At 46.8% G+C, this 24213-nt stretch overlaps 1 protein-coding gene across 1 annotated transcript in view; it reads right to left on the reverse strand.

Annotated features, from left to right (window-relative positions):
• Positions 1 to 11917, reverse strand: part of LOC111155685 (URB1 ribosome biogenesis 1 homolog (S. cerevisiae)) — a 68369-nt gene extending 56452 nt beyond the window's left edge. The window contains exons 1-5 of the mRNA XM_022515980.1: positions 11776 to 11917; positions 8679 to 8818; positions 7720 to 7871; positions 6610 to 6742; positions 1292 to 1388 (exon numbers count right to left, since the gene is read on the reverse strand). Coding sequence (XP_022371688.1) covers positions 1292 to 1388; positions 6610 to 6742; positions 7720 to 7871; positions 8679 to 8818; positions 11776 to 11917 — 664 coding nt within the window. The remainder of the gene's footprint in view (positions 1 to 1291; positions 1389 to 6609; positions 6743 to 7719; positions 7872 to 8678; positions 8819 to 11775) is intronic.
• Positions 11918 to 24213: the final 12296 nt, after the last annotated feature.

Here is a 24213-nt window from a genome sequence, read left to right on the forward strand (position 1 = left end):
GTTTTTATTAAAATGGGATACCCGACGATTTCACAACTGAGTTTATATCCAATCACATACTGTTTAAAGGCTGGCATCAGGAAGCGTATTTCTACCCCAGTTTCAACTGCTGCTTTCACGTCAGCACTAGTCCTCAGTTCGCACACTCAGTCCTTTGCTGGCGGACAGTTAGAAGTCCAAGTTTCAGCGAACATGAGAAAACAGCCCCTAAGAAAACCTCTACTCACCTCCTTCATTCTTCCCTTAGGAGAAATGACTAGACGTGAAATGGCTGATCGAACCTTTTTAAAGTTCTGATGCCTTTGGCCAGCGTGCGTTGCCAAAACACGAACCGAAGTGCACCCCTGCCCCGTTAGTAGAGTCTGGGACAACCCCCAAATCACCGCCCTTTAAGGCTAGACAGCGGGGAGGCCTCCGGGGAATTCTGCACAACTTCGAGGCCTGGCAGGAGCCGGCTACAAGCAGGAAAGGCGACTCGTCCACGGGGCCGCTTCCCCAGGGCAATGCGGCTCCCCGCACCGATCAGGGCTGACGACATACAAGGCGACCAGCACCCACACTCTATTCTTAAATGGTCCCTGGCAGTCACCTGGAGAGAGCTCAGGTCTCCTACCCTGGGGGAGGTGAGGGAAGGGCTGGAGATCTGACCACACGGGGCCACAGGGATCACGCTGTTCCTCCAACAACTCCCAGAGCTCCGCAGGGACAGCCCCCCACCTGCAGACCGGGCTCGATTCCGGGGGATCGTGCGGAACGACGGCCGTGTGCTAACTGCGGGCTAGGGCTGCCACTTTGTCTTACAGAAGCTCTGGATAAAATGCAAGTGGCCCTAACAGCCTGGCTCTAGGGGGACAGTCACCAGAAAGCAGCCCAGCTGGAACTCTTTAGCTCTGTTAGCGATGTTCTGGTAACACACGGCAAAGCTCCTGAAGTCATTAACCTTTATTTAGTTCTTCAAACCCAGTTACTAAAGAAAGCCAGGCAGCCAGGCTACGGATCTGTGCAGGGTCTGGAGCCAGAAAGCCTCCTTCGTGTGGGGGAGTCTCTGAAGCCTGCATCCCTCCTTCGTTCGGACATCGCTCGGCATTCCAGAGAGCAGAGCAGGAGTCCCTCGGCCACCTCCGAACTGCACTGACTGAAGCTTCGCCGCACGCGCACCCTTCAAACTCGTGCGCGCAGCGACTGCAAAAGCCGCAACCTGGGCTTTTCAACCTGGGAAAAACGCTTTGCGGGAGACTTTCCGAAACCAGTCGCAATCAGGCTTTGCTATGAGACAAAGAGGCGCACCTACCTTTCAACTCCAGCACTTGCACTATCGTGCTGTCGTCGCCGGCGATGAGAAAGGAAAGAGCGAACTGAATGTAGGCCAGCCGGACGTCATGCATGCCCTAGGGGACGAAGGAGACCGCCAGTCACTTGTGTATCCACACGCCGTCCCCGGAGGAAGCAGGGATTTGGCGGCTCACGTGCCCTTCCCATCCCCGTGGCAGAGAGGCCTCCAGGCTTGTGCCATCAAAAGGCTCAGAGTCTAAAACCAGGAGTCATCTGGGTGCCTGGGTGGCCCAGTCGGTTAAGCGTCTGCTTTCGGCTTGGGTCATGATCCCGGAGTCCTGGGATCGAGTTCCACATTAGGCCCCCTGCTCAGAGGGAAGTCTGCTTCTCTGTCTCCCTTTGTGTGCTCGCACACACACTCTCTCTCTCAAATAAATAAATAAAATCGTAAAAACCAGCAGTCACCTCTCTGTGGGAACCTGAGTTTTTTTCTTTGCTCTTTCCCCTCCACCTTCTGGTCTACTTTTCTTGCTCTTTCAAGAAGTTTCTAAATACAGAAGTATGGAGCGCCTGGGTGGCTCAGTGGGTTAAGCATCGGACTCTTGATTTGGGCTCAGGTCCCAATCTCAGGGTCATGAGATGGAGCCCTCCACTGGGTTCCCCCCGGGTGTGGAGGCTGCTTAAGATTCTCTCCCCCCGCCGCTCCTCCCACTTCTCCCTCTCTCAAAAAAGATAAATGTCAAGAAATGGGCCAAAAGTATAGAAAAAAATTTATTGAGATGTCTATCTGAAATACCGATTTTCATTCACTATGCTTAAAAGCAACAGCATAATGGCTCACTGCTTAATACACAAAGAAGTATGGTTAAGTATAGTTGTGTTCCCCCCCACCCGGGCATACATGACCACTTGTGGTTTATGGACCACTTTGGTATAGAGCAGAAGATTCTCAGCCCATCTAGATCCCATCGACTTCACTTGCCAGTGAAATCATATACACATTTTTGAAAATCCAGAGCTAATGGAAAGACCAGTGCTGCTTTTGCTGACGCCAGTGAGGTGGTGTCTGGGTTTTATCAGGTAGTATAAATTCACACCAAACACCGAAGCCCAGACGCTGCCGTATTACAAACCCAGTGTGGCCTTCCCCGGACGGCCATCTGCAGGGTCCCGCAGGATGCAGCCGTGACCCAGGCCAGCGGGCATCCTGAAGGAGCGCCCACCAGCCATGACCACTTCCCAACACTTCAAGGGAAGTGGCGGGGGCCATCCGATCACCTTTCCCTCCCAGTAATTTTAAGACACACTGTGTCTTGTCATCCGTTTCCCACCCTGCTGGCCGGTCACGTGCGCTGCTCATCCGCGGTACCACACCAGCTCAGACACTGGGGTCCTGCACTGCTTCAACGGTGCTCTCCTCCCCACTTCAGTTATTTCAAAGATACCTTCATTTGCTGCCAAGAAATAAGTTAATACCACGGAGAATGACTGCCCTGGGTGCCTGGAAAAGATTACGAAGTCTGCCTTTGAGATCATTCCATCCTGGTTAGTAGTGGCAGTGTAGTGGTGGTGAGGAGGAGGAGACCAATGTCATTTACTGAGCACTTACTATACGTCAGATACCAAATCAAAGGCTGCACATCTGTGACTTCACTTACGCCTTACAACAGCTTGAGGTGGAGATGCCTTCTATACCCATTTCACAGATGAGGAAACAGAGGTTTTAAAAACTCATTCAAGGTCCCACAGCTACTAAGTGAGTACGTGCTAGAATCACAAAGTAGGAAACAACTGTACACACTACTTCACACCCGACTTTACGTCTGACTATAGAGAAGTGCTTTCTTCTCGGAGCTTCCAGGCCATTTACATTTCTCTTGTTGTCAAGATGCAAGGACCACACTTGGAACCGCTTAGGCCTCTACGTTAAGTATTTAATTAATTCTCTCTCATTTTGTCAGATGTATGTTTTTCAGGGAGAAGAGAAAGGTCATCGGACCCACACTCTGCCACATGCGGATGGAGGCTTTGCACACTGACTGTACTCATGGGTCTCTACCTCTGTCCACGCCCCACAGTATTTCAGCAAGGCCCATCAGACCGACGTTGGCTTGTTCCAAATACACGAAGAGCTCAAAACTATCCTCCCCATTCTGGGGACTTCCCCTGCAGACCTCCTCACAATACGGAGTTTGGGTACAATGGTCACTAAAGTCTTGAAAATGAGCTGCATTTCCTCAGAGTACCAGCAGCGTTTCAAAGCCTTCAAAAACTCACCAATACAATGTTGTTCAAACACCAATTATACTCAAGATACCATAATCTCAGGCCCAGACAGGACACAAAGATGACTAAGATATTGTCCCTGTCCTCCAGAAGCTTAAAGTAACCACTGCTCCCAAGCTATCCAGATGTCACCTCCTTGAAAGAAACAGGTCAACTAATTCGAGCAGTTAATCTGCTGTCCTGATCTATGTATACCTCGTGTTTCAAAAGAATGGTGAGATGCCAAAACTTGCCAGTAAGATTAAATCAGGTTCTGTGCTTTGCTAGCTAGTTAGAAAGGTTCCACAAGTTTTGGGTTTTGTTTGTTTTTGCTTTTTTTTTCTGTCCACTTAAGTACTGGAAGTCAGGGCTCTGGAATGCAGGTCCCAGTTATGTGCCATTCGAGATCTTTCTATCCTGCTTGTACATAGCAGTTGGGACTAGATGCCCTTGAGGGTCCCTCCAGCAATATATTTTGAACTGACATGAAATGCAGTCCTCCCCTCCGGTATCCATCTTGTATATCCCAGCCAACCCCAAATTTTAGGTTCCTGACACTGTGAACAAACCAAGACCTCAAGACAGAGCACCCGCCGCACTCCAAGCAGCCATGGCCAAGCCTCCCGCTCATCACCGCCACCCCCCGCCCCCGCCCGGGGCCAGACAGCCCCTCACTGTCCACTGGGCCTCCACCCTCCATCTCTAGCAAGCTCCATCAAAGGCAAGAGGGTCACACGCCTACTCCTCATTCCTACCCCGTGACTTCACGGTGCTATTATCCAGGAAGAAAGCATCCTGAAGTCTTTACGGCTTGTTCTGCAAAACAACGGTCTAAAATAGACCAAAACATATTTGGTAAAACTGCTCTTTGGCAAACAGTATAAACAGTGCTTTCTTTGGCTTCATGAAAAAGAAACATAATCCTCTCTCTTCTTGAGGCTTTAATAATTCCCTCTAAAATGTTAAAACACACTTATTTAAAAAAAAATCTAGATATCCATCAGCTTCTTCAAAAACTAAATGGAATGAAAAAAAAAAAGCTGGGGGGGGTGTAGGGACAGAAAACTCAATGACATGAAAAAATTTAAGAAACAGACCCACGAAACACAATAAGTAGCCCTTGTTTGGATCCCGATTTGAACGACGAAGTCTAAAGACAGAGAGTGGGGGGAAAACTGAGACCGAGCTGGGCATTCGGTGATATTAACAGTGATGAACGGTATCCGGTACAGGGATGGTACTGTGGTTTTGTGTTTTAAAGGTCGCTTTCTGTTAGAGGCCCACACTGAAACATGCATGAGGGAACACGGTTCTCGTGTGGGATCCGCTCTATCTGACTGCCTTGACTACCCCCCAAACCAACCAACACATGGCAGAGGTGACTGTGTCTGCAGCTGGAGGACGGGTACGTGGGGGTTCTCTGTGCTGCTATTTTTTAATGTCCCCAACATTCGTGTGTGGGAAAAAAAATTAATGTCTAAAAATCATTCCCGGGGTGCCTGGGTGGCTCAGTGGGTTAAGCCTCTGCCCTCGGCTCAGGTCATGATCTCAGGGTTCTGGGATCGAGCCCCGCATCTGGCTCTCCGCTCAGCAGGGAGATGCTTCCTCCTCTCTCTCTGCCTGCTTCTCTGCCTACTTGTGATCTCTCCCTATCAAATAAATAAAATCTTTAAACTAAATAAATAAATAAAAATCATTCCCCACAATGAAATATTTAATGTACTTCCTAAAGTAAAAATACTTTTGTCCTGACAATAATTCCCACTATAGACCAAGGAAACGTAGTATATAACTTGCCAAGAGGACCCTGTGGTGAATCGGGCCCACACAGCCTGCAGCTGGCGCTCCTTCCCTCGTTGTGTCTCTGTGGGTGGTCAGGGTCCTGACATATTTTACTTCCAGGGCTGAGCTGGCTGAGGTCAAGAGAGACGGGGTGGGAGTGGGAAGGGAATCTGATGGATAAGTACGGGCAGGCCAACTGCCAAGTGAGACCAAAGACCCATGACATCTGCCCTAGTGTGCAAACAGCACGCAAATTCTTTTTATGAGGAACGCATTTAACTGTCAGCAGCCATTCCTCAATGAACGGAATCTGTTGACACATCCATAGTGTGTAAATAACTCTTGATAATAAAGATGAGTATCCATGAGACACTAAGACCTGGAATTTTTTCCTCAGAAGGACACCTTATTTGTCATGCCGGAAAAACCCTAACCCCAGGCCTCACAGCCGCACAGAGCCAGGAAAGTCACCCGGTGTTACGAGGATTAACTTCCAGTCTAGGACCTGGCAGAGTGGAAACTTACTAACTTCCTGAAGAGTGACAGGACAGGGCACGGGAGTAAATCACGCTAGCGGGCTTCTCCACCTCAGCAGACAGGCTGGCTGTCGGTCGGCTGGCTGTCGCTCTGCTGTCTGTGCTGGGGAAAGGGGGGTGGGAAAGGGGGCCCCGGCTGTTCCCCGCACGGCCGCGCCAGCAGCGAGGCCTGAGACAACGTACAGCCGGCACGCGGCCCCTCCCTCCAGCCTCCGAGTCCTCAAACTTGTGCTCCTCAAGAACCTTTCTAAACCCCAGTGGAACTTCCAGAGCCACCCGGAAACTTCTTTTGTTAACGGCTCTCCTGAAAACCATTCCCACTTCCATTCTCTTTGGCAAAATCCAGCACCCAGTCATCAGACTTACTGACGGGAGATGCAGGAAACATTAAAAAGTCATAAATGTCCTCTTGGATGATGTCACTGGCTTAAACTTCCAAGGGATTTCTCCGAAGTGGACAGAATAGGAACAGGACTGGACGCCCCGCAGGGTCCACGCCATAAGGCACATGGAGATGATTTCCTTTACTCCGTGAAGACGCTCACAGGCCAAGCACCGCAAGGCTGAGCCCCCAGAGACGCTGTCCTCAGATGTCCCTGTCGTTCAGGCTCTGCCATACATTTCTGCACACACTGGCCTCCTACTCCACCCACGTGGGGACCAAGGCCAGAGAAAGAACGACAAACAAACCCCTGTGACCCTCCAAAGGGAAAAGGAAATACCCGGGAGGTACGAGATGCTCAGAGCTCCTCACCTTGGAATCCCTCTTGGACGCCAGGGTGTACAAGGTCTTTTTATTCAAATCAAAATGGCTGCAGACGTCCCTGGCAGCCTCGGGACCCTGGGTCACCATGGCAGCCATCAGGGTCAGACAGGCTCGGGCCATCCTGCAGAAGGACAAGGAAATCAGGCATATTGGAGACAGCAGAAGCACAAAATCAGTTGTGCTCCCGGTTGTGGGTCTGACATGCCCAAGCCAGAAGAAGGAAGGAAAGAGACATGCAGACGTGCTTTAAAAAAAACAAAAACAAAAAAACACGATTTAACAAAATCTCCAAATAAAGCTTAAAAGCTGGCTGCCAAGAATCCAAGAATACAAAATATGACACAAAGAAGATGGCGTTTCTCTCTGCAGTAAATCGTCCTATAACCGGGCGCCCCGCGGCTCATCCCCCGCAAAGGCAGGGTGCAGGGGAAGACTTCACAGTGCGCATCTCCAACAGCAAGCTCTCCGCGGCCTTTCCATTCCACGGCCACCCGGCATCCGTGGTTTACTGCGCACCCACCACACTCCAGGCACTGTTCTAGGTGGTGGAAAACTGCACCTTCTAGAACAGTCAAGGCCCCCACCTGCGCGCCCCTTTTATTCAAGTGGACAGAAACAGACAGTCAACGGACGGACATGGAGTATTATGTCAAATGTCCAGCTGCACAAACAGACCTACAGACAGATATTTCTGTTCACAAACCAGCGGACAGAAAAGGACAGTGGACGGGGGAGGTGACGAAACAAGGACTCCCGGAGACGACGCCTGCTCACTGCAAAGTCCTGAAGTGGAGAGGGAGCGAGAGATCACCACAGAGAACCACCGGGAAGAAGGACGGGCAAGGGAAGGAATGTCTGCAGTCTCGGGTTCCCACGACAGCAAGGGGACAGCAGGGTAGGAGGGGGACGGACGCACAGTAGGAGTCAGCAGACAGCGAGGGGCTGGTCAACAGGGGCGGCAGGGGCAGAGCCACCACCCCGAGGGCCTCCGGAACCACTCAGCTCTGCTTTCCGAGTGGAGGGAAGGTCAAGTGCACTCCGGGACAGCTGAACGCAGACCAGGCCCGTAGCCAGTCCTGCCGCAGAAGGGCAACTTACCTGTAGCCCGAGGCATACAGGGACTCGCAGACGAGCCTCATGTGATTGTTCATCAGCTTCTTCACGATGTTGGTCCCCACAGCATGAAAATGGGAAAGGTCGCTTGCTGTCCGCAAGAGGACAGCCTCGAAAACCTGGAATATTAGTAGCATCTGCAAAGACAGGATTGAAACACTTACCGATCAGTTCCTTTGTTTTTTGCCTCGGTACCTATGTCCCTCTTGTCTTAGCCACAGACACTTTAAAACCTTCAACAGATCCCGAGCCAGAGGCGGGAAGGTGGCAGCTTAGCAGGCGGCTCTGGAATCAGTCTAGCTCCCACAGTCCAGCTAAACAGAGACTCGCTCGCTCACAATTACGCCAAATGAAATAAAAAGACAAAATTTCTACTCGTGGCCAGGCCTTACCGCTTTGGGGATATTCAGGTCTACAGCCTTACAGCAATAACCCTGAGATTGCCACAGGTTCATGAGCATCCCGAGTTTTGAACCTCTTTGGAACCAGAAAGCCACAGTCAACTCAATATGTGTCTACAACCACGACACGCAGTTTCTATTTCCTCTTTGTTAAAGCAAATCACATCAAGGGGGTACTTGACCTGCTCAGTCGGTACAGCATGCGACTCCTGATCTTGGGGCTGCCAGTTTGAGCCCCCACGTTGGGTGGAGAGATAACTTAAAAACAAACTATGTCAAAACCAAGTGCATTTGGAGTAAGAATCTACGATCCTTCCTCCTGGTATCATTCACCAATAAGAAGTGAGCGCTTTCCACTAAAATGCTTTACGAAGTCATGGTGCAACACTGAATGTATTCCTACAGCATAGGCACAAAGCACGGTCTTCTCTAGAAAGCTGGAAACGTCCTAGAAATTTCTATCCCATCTCTCTCCCTCAAGCTTAACACAATAGTGGCATGAACTTTGCTCCTCTTCAGCAAGCCAGGTAAGGAATAACCTACTTCACTTTCAGGTCGCTTCTCCCCACTCAGTAGCTGGAACATCTCGGCACACTCAACAGAAATCTTGATGTAGCCTTCCACAACGTCATACGCGTCTTCTCGCGGCAGCTTCTTGGCAGCAGCGACAAACGCTTCCAAGGCTGAAATAAGAATAATGTTCCAATTTAACAAGGACCATCTCCTGAGCAACACTCACAAGCCAGAGGCGGACCTCCGGCCGGAGCATCCAGGTGACTTAAAGTGCCACTTACTGGGAGGGAGAACACAGCAGCGATGGGGAGACTGGGACGGGGCAGGTTCTGACTCGGCCTTTTCTCTATCCCCAGTGAGGGAACAGGCAACGGCTTTCAAAGGAACTGCTTTAGAACCCAACCCTTCTCGATGCAGTGATCCTCCCTGAACCTGCCATCGATCCGCTTCCGGCCACCCTCTGGGTCTTGACCAATCTAACCCTGAAGTTCTCCTCCCACCGCATGGGGGTAAAATCGGAGAAAAGATAAAGAAAATGTGGTATATCTAGATCTATATGTAGATCTACATACAATGGAATGTTATTCACCCTGAAAAGGGGGGAAATTCTGCCTTTTCCAACACATATGGACCTTTGAGAGCACTGAGCAAAATAAGTTAGAGAAAAACAGATTCTAGATGTTCTACTTATACGGGGAACCTAAAAGAGTCAAACTCATAGAAAAAGCCAGCAGAAGGGCACATAGGTGGCCCAGTCAGTTAAGCGTCTGCCTTCAGCTCAGGTCATGGTCCCGGGGTCCTGGGATCAGCCCCACGCTGGGCTCCTTGCTCAGTGGGGTGTTTCTACCTCTCCCTCTGCCCCTCCCTGTGCTGGTTCTCTCTCCCTCTCTGAAACTGACAAATAAAATCTTAAAAAAAAAAGAAAGAAAGAAAAAGAAAAAGAGAGCAGCATGGTGGTTGCCAGGGACTGAGTCAAATGGTTCAAACTTCCAGCTATAAGATGAGTAAGTTCTGGGGTGCCCGGCTGGCTCAGTAGGTAGAGCATGTGACTTTTCATCTCGGGGTTGTGAGTTTGAGCCCCACATTGGGGGTAGAGTTTACTTAAAAAATAGTAAGATGAGTAAGTTCTGGGGATCTACTGTACAGCATGGCGACTATAATTAACAGTACTGTATCATATACTAGGAAGTTATTCAGAGCGTAGATCTTGAATGCTATCGCACACAAAAAACAATAATTATGTGAGGGGATGGGTGTTGACTAAGCTTATTGTGGTAATCATTTCACAGTATACGGGTGTCAGCAGCCTACTGTATACCTTAAACTTCCATCAGTTATGTCAATAATATCTCAATAAAGCTGGGAAAAGAACAACACAAAAATAACAATGGATGCAAACAAAACCCTGACATCTGTCAATTCCTCTTTTCTGATCTTTCCAACAGGAGATATCACAGGAAGTTATGAGAACATATCAACAGGGAAAGAGAATCCAAGATAGAGACCAGATTCAAAGACAAATGCAACACACCCTCATTCAAGGGATTCACCACCTGTCCCCCTCTGACCAGTTTTGCACCATCTTCCAACTACTTCTTCTGTACCCATCTCCTGTCCACTTGAGTTTCCTTGGGAAACCTATTCAAATGAAGCAACCGAAGGCCACGGAGCTCTCTGAGCAAAACCATGAATATGTACACGAATACAATCTTTTAAATAATTAAGCGTGCTCTTTCTTCTGCCACAAAAGTTCCGGTCCCTGTTCCTACCCCATCCTACAACTCCACTGAAAAGCCACTGCCTCTGGGGAGACTTCTTTGATCTCCCAGATTAGGTTTGAGGCGGAGGACTGGTACTTAGAACTCTTCCTATGTGATTTTTTTTTTTTTAAGATTCTATTTATTGACAGAGAGAGAGAGAGATCACAAGCAGGCAGAGAGGCAGGCGGGGGGCGGGGGGAGGGGGCGGTGGGGAAGCAGGCTCCCCGCTGAGCAGACAGCCAGATGCAGGGATTGATCCCAGGACTCCAAGATCACAACCCGAGCTGAAGGCAGGGGCCTAACCCACTGAGCCACCCAGGCGCCCCTTCCTATGTGATTTTATTGACTGACATCCATCTTCCCTACTGCACTACTCGTATACTTCATAACCGAAGCACCTGTCTGACTTTTTACTCATCATTTTATCTCTACCCAGCAAATAACAGCCCCTAGTAAATAATGAATAAATGAATGAATGAAATGTATTATTCTGAGCTAAAGCAGGTATCATCTTTATAGCACTGGCTGCTCGTTGCAGACATCAAATGTTTAAAAGCAAAATGTACGGAAGACAAGTTATTAACGGGCTACTCTGGCCATCAGCTTAACCTGAGAGACACTCTTACTGTCTTATTCTGACGGAGTACCAGTGTCTCCCCATACTGGCATATTCAATTGCACTTTTATTCCCGCCTAACCTACACTACTTCCTCATGGATTACAAGAAGCTGTGAAGAAGGGTGATCACACTTTTCAGAACGCGAAATTACAGAATCGGCTCCATCTCGGTCACTAGTCCGATCCTGGTCAACTGACAAGTCCTTGTGGGGCTTCAGGCAGTAGCTTTACTTCGTGTCATCAGATCGGGGTGAGAGTTGGAGGGTCAAAGCTATTGACAGCGCTGACGGCCAGAGAAGTAGCAAACGGCCTCACTGAGGAGCCCAGAGCTGACTCACAGTTGCGACTCGGTAAGCACTTTTAAGGACCGTCCGTTGTGTGACGGTGAGTAGTTGCTTCCCTGACAACTGCAATAAGAAAAGTCTTAGGGCCTGCTGAGGGATGCTGCCTGGCCACGGGAGGCGTGCAGTCGCGTGGAACTGTCATAACCGAGCAAGGCGGCCCTCTGGCCTCCCTGACAGCCCAGGGTCAGGAAGTACCTGCAGCGCGCGGCCCTACAGCCGCCCCGGCCCCCGGGACTCAGGAGGCCCGAGCGCCGCGGCCTCGGTTTTCCCATTTGCAAACCAGGAGGCCCGGCTCTGGCTCGGGACCCAACAGCTGCACATGGGAAGGCTGAGCCTGGCACAGGGCCGCGGCCGGGACCCGCCTCGCTCGCACGTGCTCCCCGCCCCGGCTGGCCCAGCACTCACCCGGCTCGGCGCCCTTCGGGTCCCGAAGCTGAGCCTTGAAGCGCACGCCCGTGAGCTCTTCGGAGCGGGCCCGCTTGGCTGCGCCCAAGAGGGGACCCGCGCCGTCCTGGCCACTCGGGGCCTTCCTCTTGGGGACCCCCATGGCCAAGAGCGCAACGGCACACCGGGATCCACACACACCTACACCCGGCAAGGGACGCGCGGAAAACGACGCAGCGCCTCCCCGGGTCCCAATCCACACGTGCGCCGGAAGAGGCGGGCCTTACGAGGGGGGGCGGTGTCAGGGGTGGGAATGCACGGGCCGGGACAGGCGGAAGGGGCGGGTACTGGGGCGGGGCGGGGCGGGGCCTGAGGGAAAGCCGGAAGCAGGTTTGCCGTAGGGGAGGTGGAGGTGACGCCGCTTCCAGTTTTCTCCCGTTTCTGGAGTGTCCGCCGGCTGGCTCGCTTCCTAGGACGAGCGGACACCCCCTGGCACTCCCACCCGGCCGCGGTGAGGAGGAGCCTCCAGCCCCCGCAGCCCTCCCGAGGGTTCTCGGCAGGGAGAGCCCCGGGGGCCCTCCATTCCCCGAGGGCGCGAGCTCCCGAGCTCCCGAGCGTCGCGGCTGCACACCAGGACCAGTTCTTGACCTGAGGGCGCCCTGACGCTGCCGGCAGAAGAACTTGCCTGACAAGCAGTGGGATTGGATGCTTTGCCTATTTGAGGCCCTGCGAGTTGGCCGGGAGGGTGGATGCCCCTGGCTAGGTACCAGGCGGTCTTGGGCGGAAGATCCTCCCTCGCGCACCTGGGTCGAGGGTCGTGCGGGTGCCCCTAACTCCGACCGCGCCCTGTGTCACAGCCCGAACCAGATGGGTTGTCTGGTGGGGTGCAGCCCCACAGTGGCCTCCATCCCAGTCTTCCTCAAATGGATGGGAGGACGTGAACCCATCTGGCCAAGCAGGTGCTAGGAAACGTTTAACTTCTGGAAAACCCTTCTTGCACAGTACAGCGGCTTCCGCATCCAAGTTCCCATCCTTGAAGTGGATCCGGCAGATCCGGCCCTACCTAGTCTCCGGAGCTGTCACCCGGCCCCCCACCCCCGCCCTAGCTGAGAAAGTGATGCAGTGTATGAAAAACTGCTTTGATGGGAAATAAAGTCCCGTGTTTTGTAAGCCGTCAATGACTTGAGAGCCGTATTAAATGCTTTGCAATAAAATAGAGGTTTAAATTTATGAGTAAAAACAGACTGTTCCATTTCTTAATACGGTTTCATCAATACTTGATTATGTGTTTAAATAAATCATGAACCAGCTCATTAATTGAGTGATTTGGTGATTCCTGGAATTCTCCATGAGGTTGTCTCCTAGTCCGAGGTAATATGGTCCTGTGTTCTGTAAACAGTTGTGTAATGAACATCCATTAGTGTGACCTGTTGCGGCCTGTTGGGATTTAGAATCTCTAACAGAAAAAGCCCCGGTGTTGACCCTGAACCTCAGACCCGGCAAGGTGAGGGCACCCGTGGAAATGCCTGTGTTGTGGGCAAGTCAGATGGAGTCCGAATGGCAGATTTGAGCTGATGTGGCGGTATTAAGAGACAAAGATATGCTCAAAATTCAAGCTGTAAAGGGCAACACTCTAATCAGTAAAGAGAGACTTAACTCTTAATTGTCTGCACTGGTGCTCTTCTGTGGTCAATTGCCAACCACCAACTTTGTTTGCAACCAGGGTGACCCAAAGAGGCAGCAGGGAAAGAGATGAAAAAATCAGAAGCCCTATATTCAGTTTCTGCCTGTGTGACCTTGGGCAAATCATCGTCTCTCTTTACAAAGACTTAGAGAGGGTGAGGGAACGTGCCAGTATTACCCAGCTAATAAGTGTTGGAAACACTCATCCAGTTTATCCTAACTCCAGTTACTGTCCTCAGTTTAAAAGCAAAAAAAAAAAAAAAAAAGGTTGTCCCAGCCCAATCCAGCCTTATCCAGAGATATGCCTGGTGAGGTATGGCTCAGGAACATGGCTAGATGCTTCAGAACAGCCTGATGCTGTGAATTATTGACACCAGTTAGCTAACCCCACTCGTTCAGATATCGGGCTTACTGAACAACCTCCAGGTAGTGACATGGCTTTCTATATTAAGGGCCTGCATGGAGGGAAAGGGCATTACTTGCCCCAAAGAACATTCTAGTCTACTGATGATAAACACCACCGTTTTCATGATGTACTAGGCTGGTAACCACTCAGGAGTCTTTGCACTTGCTGTTTTCCCTAAAACTCTGCCCGGACCTCACATGACTCATACTTTCATTTCATGTGGGCTCTTCCTATCCATGTCTCCCCTTCTTATCCTCTTCTATTTTCCTTTATTACCAGCGGTGGTCTTAGATATTCACTTGTTTGTCAAGCTCCTTTATTAAAACGTACACTCTATAATGGCACAAAACAAAGTTCTGTGTGCTACTCTCACTACCTAGAACAGATGTGGTACATCACAAGGTTCAATAAATATTTATTGAATAAGTAAATGTCTTGGTTAATGTCAGCCTATTTTAAAAGTTTGTCTCTTGGATCAAAAAGCCTCAGGATGCAGGATTTTGAGTCTGCAACCTTGTGAACTGGCCCCTGGACTGTAGCGAATTAGCCAATGGAAGCGTCCAACCTCTAACAGCCAACCAATTCATCTCTAGTCACAACTCTTCTTACTCACAACTGGGGTGTCTGTGTGTGTGTGTGTGTGTGTGTGTGTGTGTGTGTGTCTTCTATTTCAATCTTAGAAGTTTAATTTCAAATTCTGGAAAGGGGTAAAAGGAGAAACTGAATCAGAGCCCCTATCAGGTTCATATTAAAGCATGTTTATTGTAGACACTCAGAAGGTGAGCGGTAGACATTGCTGTACACAAGAAAAAGTTATCAAGATGGCTTACCCTGTATTATTTCATCTGGTTAAAAGCTTGCTAATGCATTCACGTAGAGAGGAGAGCTATGGAATTTCTTCATTCTGATGCAAGTTTTTCTCTCTTTGGTGATGAGTGTTTTGGTGCAGTCCTTATTGAGATCAAGACAGTTCCATCATCGGCTTGCTTAGCAGTGAGCAAAATGAAGCATTTTTTTAAAAAGACAGTCACTTTGTCTCAGGTGAAGGACACTGTGTCCATAAGCTAGAAAAGATAAGTCAACCTACAGTTTCTCAATTCAACAAAACACCAATATCCACCAATATTTGCTGTGTGCTTTGCACGATACAACCAGCTGTAATAGATTGAAAAAAAAGTGTAACACAGTATACCTACCCCCAAGGGGCTTAAAGTATCACTGAGAACATGACACATCTGGCAAGTTCAACAGCAATAAAGAATTCAGCCATGAGCCCAAGGTGATATATTCAAGAGCCTTCTGCTAATTGCAAACGAATTATTTGACAAATAGACACGTCACATTAGTATGATCCAGGTTTTATCACTGGGGGCTTCTTAATGAAATGACAATAAAGCAGAGAAGAAAACAGGAGCATAAAATTTGCCTTCTTTTCTTCTCTAAAGCAAAACTGAAGAAAAGTAGATGTTGCCCTCTTGTCCAATATGGTATAAATGAGCTATAAGTGTGAGACTCGTCTTGATAAAAAACTGATATATATGAAGTTTGTCTTCTTGAATCTCCCAAGTCCAGTCTCTGCTTGCCCGTTTCCCCATGCCTGCATGCCCAGCACCTTCTTGCTGCCCCGGTCTTCCTAAAGCCCCAGCTGCAGCTGCTCTCCCAGAGGTCATCTCCTTGGAAAACGCCCCTCCGTAGTATTCCTTTTTGCGGTTCCCTCCCTATGCTGGTCCACCTTCATCCCCGTCCTTCCTCCATAACCTCTTCCCTAGCAAAAGTATCTCTAGCCAGCCACCAGAAAACAGAGAAATCTGATACATTCACCATTAGAAGCTGGAGGATAATAGCGATTTGTAGCCAACCTGTGAAAATATTTTTATACTTTAAAAGAGGACACCTGGAGATCACAACCCCCAAAATGAATTTCTAGTAGTTGTGACATTGAATGGGAATGGGAGCGGGGGTGGTGGGACATGAAGAGGGCACGGGCCAGGAGGAGAGGAGCTTCTGAACATGGTGCGTGAATCTGCGTGTGAATTCCAGCCATTATCCCATATGCCAGTTTTTAAAAATAGACTTCCAAATCCATGTAGGAAGGATTCCACCAGGACAATACATACAAGAGTCTAGTCCTCAATAAATATGTTAGTGACAAGGGTCTTAGACCAGACCACTCAAAGTACTAGGTTATTGAATTGACAGCTCTATTCTTTGAACTGCAAAATGTAGCAAAATTCATATCCAATTTAGACAGTAAAATATCAAATGATAAATTTTAAAGATGTTATGGAGACCAGCCTACCATCTTATTATTACACAGAAATGTGAGAAAATATAGAAAATTTGAATAACAATGCATTCAAATTGATAGGTAGTAATAGAACTTTATACTTACAGAGAATAGGTGTTGTTTTGAAATAATATGAAAGTCATAAAAATTGACCACATTCTAGGCCAAAAAGAATGTCCCAATAAACTAAAAAAAAAAAAAAAAAAAAAAAAAAAAACATTTACAGACCATGTCCTCTGAACACCAAGCAATAAAATTTAACCTCGATAATAAGAGGATAGGTTTTTTTAAAACCCCATAAGGCTGGGGGCGTGCGGGGGAACTTTTACTAAGTAATCCTTGGGAAGCATATGGGAAGTTATGAAAGATCTGGAATGTAGCAAAATGCACACTTTATACATCAAAGTCTGTGGGGCATAGTGCTAGAAGGAAAATTTATAGCTTAAAATACTTTTATCAGAAATCAAGAACAATTGAAAACAAATGAGCTAATAATTAATAATGCATGTTCAGATCAAGATCTTTTTCCAAGAACTGGAAAAAGTAGAACAGAAACAAGCCAAAGAAATAAGAAGGGATTGATTACAAAGAGAATGAAAAAACAACAGTAACAACAACAGCTAAAGAATATCCAGACTCCAAAAGCTGTTCGTTCTTGTTTTTTTTTTAAGTTTTTATCTATCTATCTATTTATTTATTTGACAGACAGAGATCACAAGGAGGCAGAGAGGCAGGCAGAGAGTGAGAGAGAGGAGGAAGCAGGCTCCCTGCGAGCAGAGAGCTTGACTCGGGGCTCGATCCCAGGACCCTGGGACCACGACCTGAGCGAAAGGCAGAGGCTTTAACCCACTGAGCCGCCCAGGCACCCAGGTGTCCCTGTTCTTGTTTTTTAGGTTAAGTAAACAAACCCATGGGAGGATTTTAAATAATAAAAAAATTTTTTTAAACAACTATTCTCAAAAACTTTCAAAACAAAAAGGAACAGATATATTTCTGGAAAAGGGCAAAAATATCAAAATTGGTGCAAAAGGGACCAGAAAGTTTCAATAGAGTTAATTAAACTAAATTAAATGACATTAAATAAAGGAAAATGATATTAAATAAAATGAAAAAATAAAAGAATTAAATTAAATTAAATTAAATGACATTGAATAAAATCACATGATAATCTAATTTTTCCCAAGGTACAGAAGATTTTTCAGGTAAATGGTAGCAATCTTTTAGGAAACAGATAATCTCTATTTTACTCAGTTTGGTCCATAAAACAAGAGAGAAGGAAAGCATCCTAACGTCTTGTATGAGGCTAATACAACTTAAATGCAAAACTAGCTAAAGATAATACAAAGTAGGAAAATAATGGGCTTATTTCACTTAGGGACATAAATGTGTGTAAATAAAATATTAGCTAACCTGAACCAACCCTGTTCTTAAAAAACAAGAAATACAAGGATGACTTAATATCAAGTCTATGTCATTTACCACATTAATGGATTAAAGCAGAAAAGCCAATTATTATCTCAATAGATGGAAAAAACATTCAAGGGGTGCCTGGGTGGCTCAGTCGGTTAGGCATCTGCCTTCGGCTCAGGTCATGATTCTGGGGTCCTGAGATTGAGCCCTGTGTCGGGCTCCCCACTCATTGAGGAGACTGCTTCTCCCTCTCCCTCTTTCCCTACCTCCCACTTCCCACTTGTGTTCTCTCTCTCTCTGAAATAACTAAATAAAATCTTTAAAAAAATACATTTGAAAAAAATCTCTATGATTTTTAAAATCCCCATAAAACTAGGAATAGAAAAATCTTCCTTAACTGGATAATCACTGTATGTACAATAAGCCTGCAGCAACCATCATGTGTAATAGAAAAACTGTTGGTGCACTTGAATGGTGACCGAGAACAATAGAAAAGAGAAGGATGCCCATTATCTGTGCTGCTATCTATTACTAAAGGTCTTGGGTAATGAGATGAGGTAAGAACAACAACAACAAAAAATATGAAAGAATTAACAGAGATAAAACTGTCATCTACTTAGAAAATTCAACAGAAACACTAACTAGTGTTGCACAAGGTTGTCAGAAGTGAGATCAAATTACCACCTCAATGTCATCACCTCTATTTTAGCAATAGTTAGTTTAAAAATATAGTAGATGAATCACTAAACTCTACCTCTGAAACTAATAAAACACTACATGTGAATTAATTGAATTTAAATGACAAATAAATAAAAATAAATAAAAATGCTCTTATAAAAAAAAACTAGTAGAAAACAGGACACCATTCACAAAGAGGGTGAAAACCACAGAATTATCTCAGAATTAAACTAAAAAATACTGCACAGCATGGTCAAGGAGAACACTGTGAAAGACTATCTAACCGAATGAAGAGCCATATTATGTTTATTGAAGAATGGCTTCACGTTGTAAATCTTTAACTCTTCCTAAATCAAGTTATAAAACCTCTGCCATTTCCGTCAAAATTAAGAAACTCAAAAAATCCTGATAACTTTGTATGGAAAAATAAAAGTCTGTGAATGATTAAGTCGAAAAGAATAATAGCGTCTTCCTTATCATGCACGAAGACATATTCAAGGTTTTAATGATCAAATTACACTGGTAATGGTAAGAGACCTGACAAATAGCCCAGGGGAACAGAACACAGACTCAAAGACAGAGCCATGTTATGGCAGTATAGGTTAACAACTCCCAGACTGCTTTGTGTGCATGCTGGGGTTGAACAAATAAGTACATGGATGGGGGATGATGCCGGCCAGGCTTCCCACCGTTGGAGAGGAAAGTTACATACAACCAGGAAGGCTGGGGTAGAAAGAACACTGTGGGACTGGATTGGAATTAGAGACATCAGTATGATCTCATGTTTAGCTGAGTATGAACAGAGATGGATAGATACAGAAGTACGTAAACACATGTATTCTACCTTGGTTGGTTGGTACATATGCATACATTTCTTAGCTCTCTTCACTGATGGGACCTAAAAGTAGGGGCACTCCAGTCGTAATTACCACAACTGGTGCCCAGATCTTGGTTTTTGTTTTTGTTTTAAGATTTTATTTATTTTTGCAAGAGAGAGTGAGAGAGTGTGCACATGTGCACATGCACGCGCATGAGGGGGAGGGGCAGAGGGAGAAGCAGATACCTTTCACCCCCTACCCCAGCCTCGAGCAGGGAGCCTGATATGGGCCTGGATTCCAGGACCCCAGGATCACGACCAGAGCCAAAGGCAGATGCTTAACCAACTGAGCCCCCCAGGTGCCCCTGATCTTGGTTTTTAATATCATTAGCAAATAAAAGGAACCAGGACTCCCTGGAGAAGTGGCTGATTCTATGGCTGGGAGAGAGAGCACATGAAATGAACCTGGAGCATCTCATAGCATCCTAAAGTACAAAACACAGGAGGAAAAAATGGAGGGGAGGGAAGGAATAAGTCAAAGGGACACAAGAACCAACCTGAAATAATTCCCAGTGGAATAATCTAAGTGACAAAATAATGAACATAGTATTAGATTATCATCTACAGTATAAAACAAATATACCTAAGTCTATACTGATATAAAAAATGATCGAATAAAGAAATGGGGGAGAAGAACTTCCTTACAAAGTAAGTTTCCTTACAAATCATTCTTACAAAAATAATCCAAATAATATATGTAGGTATTCCCTGCTCCAAGAAATGGAGCTTAACTCATACACACACCCCCACCAGAGGAGACTTACTGAATAACTTCCAAAGATTAGATTAGGATAGAGGGAAATTGGTGAGTCATAGTAGAGAAACATGGCCAACACTACCTTAACTGAATGGTCAAGGTTAACTTCACCAGTGATAAGTTCCATTGCTATCATGTACCCTTGATGTGATAAATGAGAAGGACATCACCTTTGTAGTATCCTTTCCCAAGCCCTTAACCTCAGCCCAATCACACGAAAGATGTCAGACAAATCCAAATTGAAGGACAATCTAAAAAAATACATCACCTGTACCTTAAAACTGTCAAGGTCACAACAAACAAAGAACTGGAAACTGTCACAGATCAGTTAAGACCAGGGAGACATGACAACACAATGCACTTCGATACCCTGGACTGGATCCTGGAACAGAAAAAGGACCTCAGGGGAAGGACTGGTGAACTGCGAATCCAGTCTGGGCTTTACTTAGTAACAGTGTACCAATGAGGTTTCTTAGTTTTAACAAATGTACCATATAAGCATGCAAAGTACAGATATTACAGGAAACTGGGTGACGATGTACAGAATCCCTCTCTTTTTTACTTTTCTGTAAGTCTGGAATATTCCATCCCAAAAAGTTTATTTGAAATGAAGACCTCTGCCTATAGAGCTAGTTGATGCACAAGAAACATGGCACCACTATTTTGCGATGGGTTTGCCATCAGAACACGGGTGTGGTGAAAACCACTGCTGAAGCTAAGCCAGACAGGAAAGGAAAGGTTCCTATCAACACCACCATCACTGGACACGTAGATCAGGCAAGTCCACCCTACCAGTCATCTGATCAACACGTGAGGTAGGATCAACAAGAGAAGCATTGAAGAATTAAAGAGAGGCTTCTGAGATGGGAAAGGGGCCCTTCAAGGATGCCGTGAGGCTTGGGTATGCTTAAAGTTGAACAATAAGCTGGTATCACCATTGATATCTCTCCATGGAAATCGGAGACCAGCAAGTATTACGTGACCAGCATTGATGCCCCAGGACATGGAGACTTTATCAAAAAAGTGATCACAGGGGTGCCTGGGTGGCTCAGTGGGTTAAGCCTCTGCCTTCGGCTCAGGTCATGATCTCAGGGTCCTGGGATCGAGCCCCACGTCGGGCTCTCTGCTCAGCAGGGAGCCTGCTTCCTTCTCTCTCTCTGCCTGCCTCTCTGCCTACTTGTGATAGCTCTCTCTCTGTCAAATAAATAAATAAATAAAATCTTTAAAAAAAAAAAGTGATCACAGCACCTCTCAAGCTGACTCTACTGTCCTAATTGTTGCTGCTGGTGTCGGTGACTTTGAAGCAGGTATCTCCGAGAATGGGCAGACCCATGAGAATGCCCTCTGGCTCGCACACTGGGCATGAAACAACTAATTACTGATATTAACAAGAGGAATTTCTTCAGCCCGAAGAGGTATGTGGAAATCATTAAGGAAGTCAGCACCTACATTTTAAAAAGTTGGCTACAACCCCGACACAGTAGCATTTTGTGCCAATTTCTGGTTGGAATGGTGACAACATGCTGGAGCCAAGTGCTAGCACGCCTTGGTTCGAGGGATGGAAAGTCACCCATAAAGATTGCAATGCCAGTGGGACCATGCTACGTGAAAATTCCCATGACATTCTGCCACATCTCATCCAACCGGCAAGCCCTTTGGTCTGGCCCTCTAGGACACCCACAAAATTAGAGGTATTGGTGCTGTCTCTGTGGGCCAAGTGGAGTCTGGTGTTCTCAGACCTGGCGTGATGGTCACCTTTGCTCCAGTCAACATTATAACTGAAGTCAAGCATGTTGAAATGTACCATGAAGTCTTGAGAGACTCTCCAGCTTTTCCTGGGGACACCGTGGGCTTCAATGCCAAGAATGCCCCTGTCAAAAATGTTCATCATGGTAACCTGTCTGGTGAGAGCAAAAATGAGCCACCAAGGCAAGCAGCTGGTTGCATGGTTCAGGCAATTATCCCCAACCATCCAGACCATATCAGTGCTGGCTATGCGCCTGTGCTGGATTCTTACACAGCTCACACTGCTTGCAAGTGTGCTGGGCTGAAAGAGATTGATTGCTGTTGGAGTGGATGGGGGGCAGGCGGAGCGGGAAGCTGGAAGATGGCCCCACTTTCTCAAAATCTGGTGATGCAGCAGTGTTAATATAGTTGCTCACAAACCCACATGGGTTGAGCATTTCTCTGACTATCCTCCTCTGTGTTATTTTGCTGTTCCTGACATGAGACAGAGAGTTGTTGTGGGTGTCATAGGAGCAGTGGCCAAGAAGGCTACAGGAACTGGTTAAGGTCACCAAGTCTGCCCAGAACACTCGGGAGGCTAAATAAATATTATCCCGAATACTTACACAGCACTGCCCCACCCCTGTCCTAATCAGTGGCGGAAGAATGGTCTCAATTAGCCATTTAAATTTAATTGTAGAAGACTGCTTAGTGATAATAATGTACCATAAAACTTCCAGAAGGAAGGGAGAATGTTTTGTGGACCGTGTGTGTGTGTTTGTGTGTGTGTGTGTGTGTGTGTGTGTGTATGAGAGAGAGAGCGGGAGAAGGAGAGGGAGTTTTAAGTAGTTTTTACAATCACTACTTTTTTTTTATTTTTAAAGATTTCACCTATTTGCGGGGCACCTGGGTGGCTCAGTGGGTTAAAGCCTCTGCCTTCAGCTCAGGTCATGATCTCGGGGTCTTGGGATCGAGCCCCGCATCGCGCTCTCTGCTTGGCGGGGAGCCTGCTTCCTCCTCTCTCTCTCTGCCTGCCTCTCTGCCTACTTGTGATCTCTATCTGTCAAATAAATAAATAAAATCTTTAAAAAAAAAAGAAAAAAAAAGATTTCACCTATTTGCTTGACAGAGAGAGAGAGAGAGCACAAGTAGGCAGAGTGGCAGGCAGAGGGAGAGGGAGAAGCAAGCTCCCCGCTGAGCAGGGAGCCTGAGCTGGGAACATGACTGAGCCAAAGGTAGACACTTAACTGACTGAGTCACCCATGAACCCCTAGAATCAGCACTCTTTAACGGAAACAACTGGACCAAAAATCTGTCACAGAATAAGGGGCACCAAAAACCAAAAGGAAAAAGATGGTGCGGTGATTGCAGAATATGGCCACAAATCCCTCCCGGCCCTGGTATGTATGCCCTTAGCAATGTGACTTTGTGCTTCCTCCCTCAGGAGGTGGAAGCATTTCTTCACATGCCCAGCAGGCTTCTGGATTTTGAGGTCTCCCAGCAGCTCAGTGCTGCAACACTGTCATCTCCTCTGCTCACATCCCCTCTTAGAGCATCCCTGGCTTGCTGGTTTAAATTGTGACAATGTTGCCCATTTGCATTATTTCCTTTACTGTCATTGGTCTTTATGTTTCAGTTTACCTCTTTTTGCATTCGTTAACATTGAATTACATCCCCATTGCCATTTCAGGATGTAATGGCATTCCCATTCCTGGATCATTAATTTCTGACCTAATTGTATTTTCAGAGGGGCTTGTTTTGGGCAAATCACCCAGAGTGCAGGAAGACGGATAGAATGGCAGGCAAGTCGCCATGAGGGCTCTGAAGATATCTATAGTGGGTCATGGTGATTGGCGTGGACAGAGAAGGGCAGATGCTGAAAGGTTAGGGAGAAAAGCCATGGCAACCCATGAAGAAAGAACATTCCTGGTAGAAGCTACAGAAAATGCAAAGGCCCTGAGGCAGGAGGGTGATCAGAGAGCTCCAGAAACAGCCCAGGGGCTGGTGTGCGTGTAATCAAGGTCAGCTGGAGAGTCAGGTGGGAACCACTCATGGTGCCCTTGAACTAGCAAGGTGAGGTCTTCACTGTATTTGAATCGTCTGGGCTTGCGGTTCCCAAACTGGGGTTCCAAAGGACTGAGAACGCCACAGGAGACTCACGAGTTGGAATATTTTTATAAGTTAAAGGAAATACAGCAATTCCTGACATCTGTTGCAAACTACTAACTCAAGGTAGCTCATGGTTTCAACATTAGGCTGTATTGCTTGTTTCCAAAATTCCTCAGAGACTTAGGCTCTCCCTAAACCCCTCCCAACTTGCAAGAATATCATGGGCCACTCTGCATGACCCCAGTGCAGCTCTTTCTGCCCACAGGTCCTGTCCCCATGCTTTATTAAAACCATCTTTTTGCACCAAAGACATCTCAAGAATTCTTCCTGGCTGTCAGCTTCAAACCCTAACATCTTTCCTACACCAGTTACATAAGAATACATTTAAAATACTTCCTTTCAATAAACACGTATTGTCTCCCAAACAATAAATTGTTGGAGCATAAATACTTTTTATTGAGTTTGGCTCTAGCTATTTAATCAACAGAGCAGTTCAGGTTTTTGTTCTTGTTTTTGTTTTGACATAG

This window comes from Enhydra lutris, unplaced genomic scaffold (assembly GCF_002288905.1).
Source record: "Enhydra lutris kenyoni isolate GAN:26980312 unplaced genomic scaffold, ASM228890v2 scaffoldscaffold43, whole genome shotgun sequence".
NCBI classification, from domain to species: Eukaryota; Metazoa; Chordata; class Mammalia; order Carnivora; family Mustelidae; genus Enhydra; species Enhydra lutris.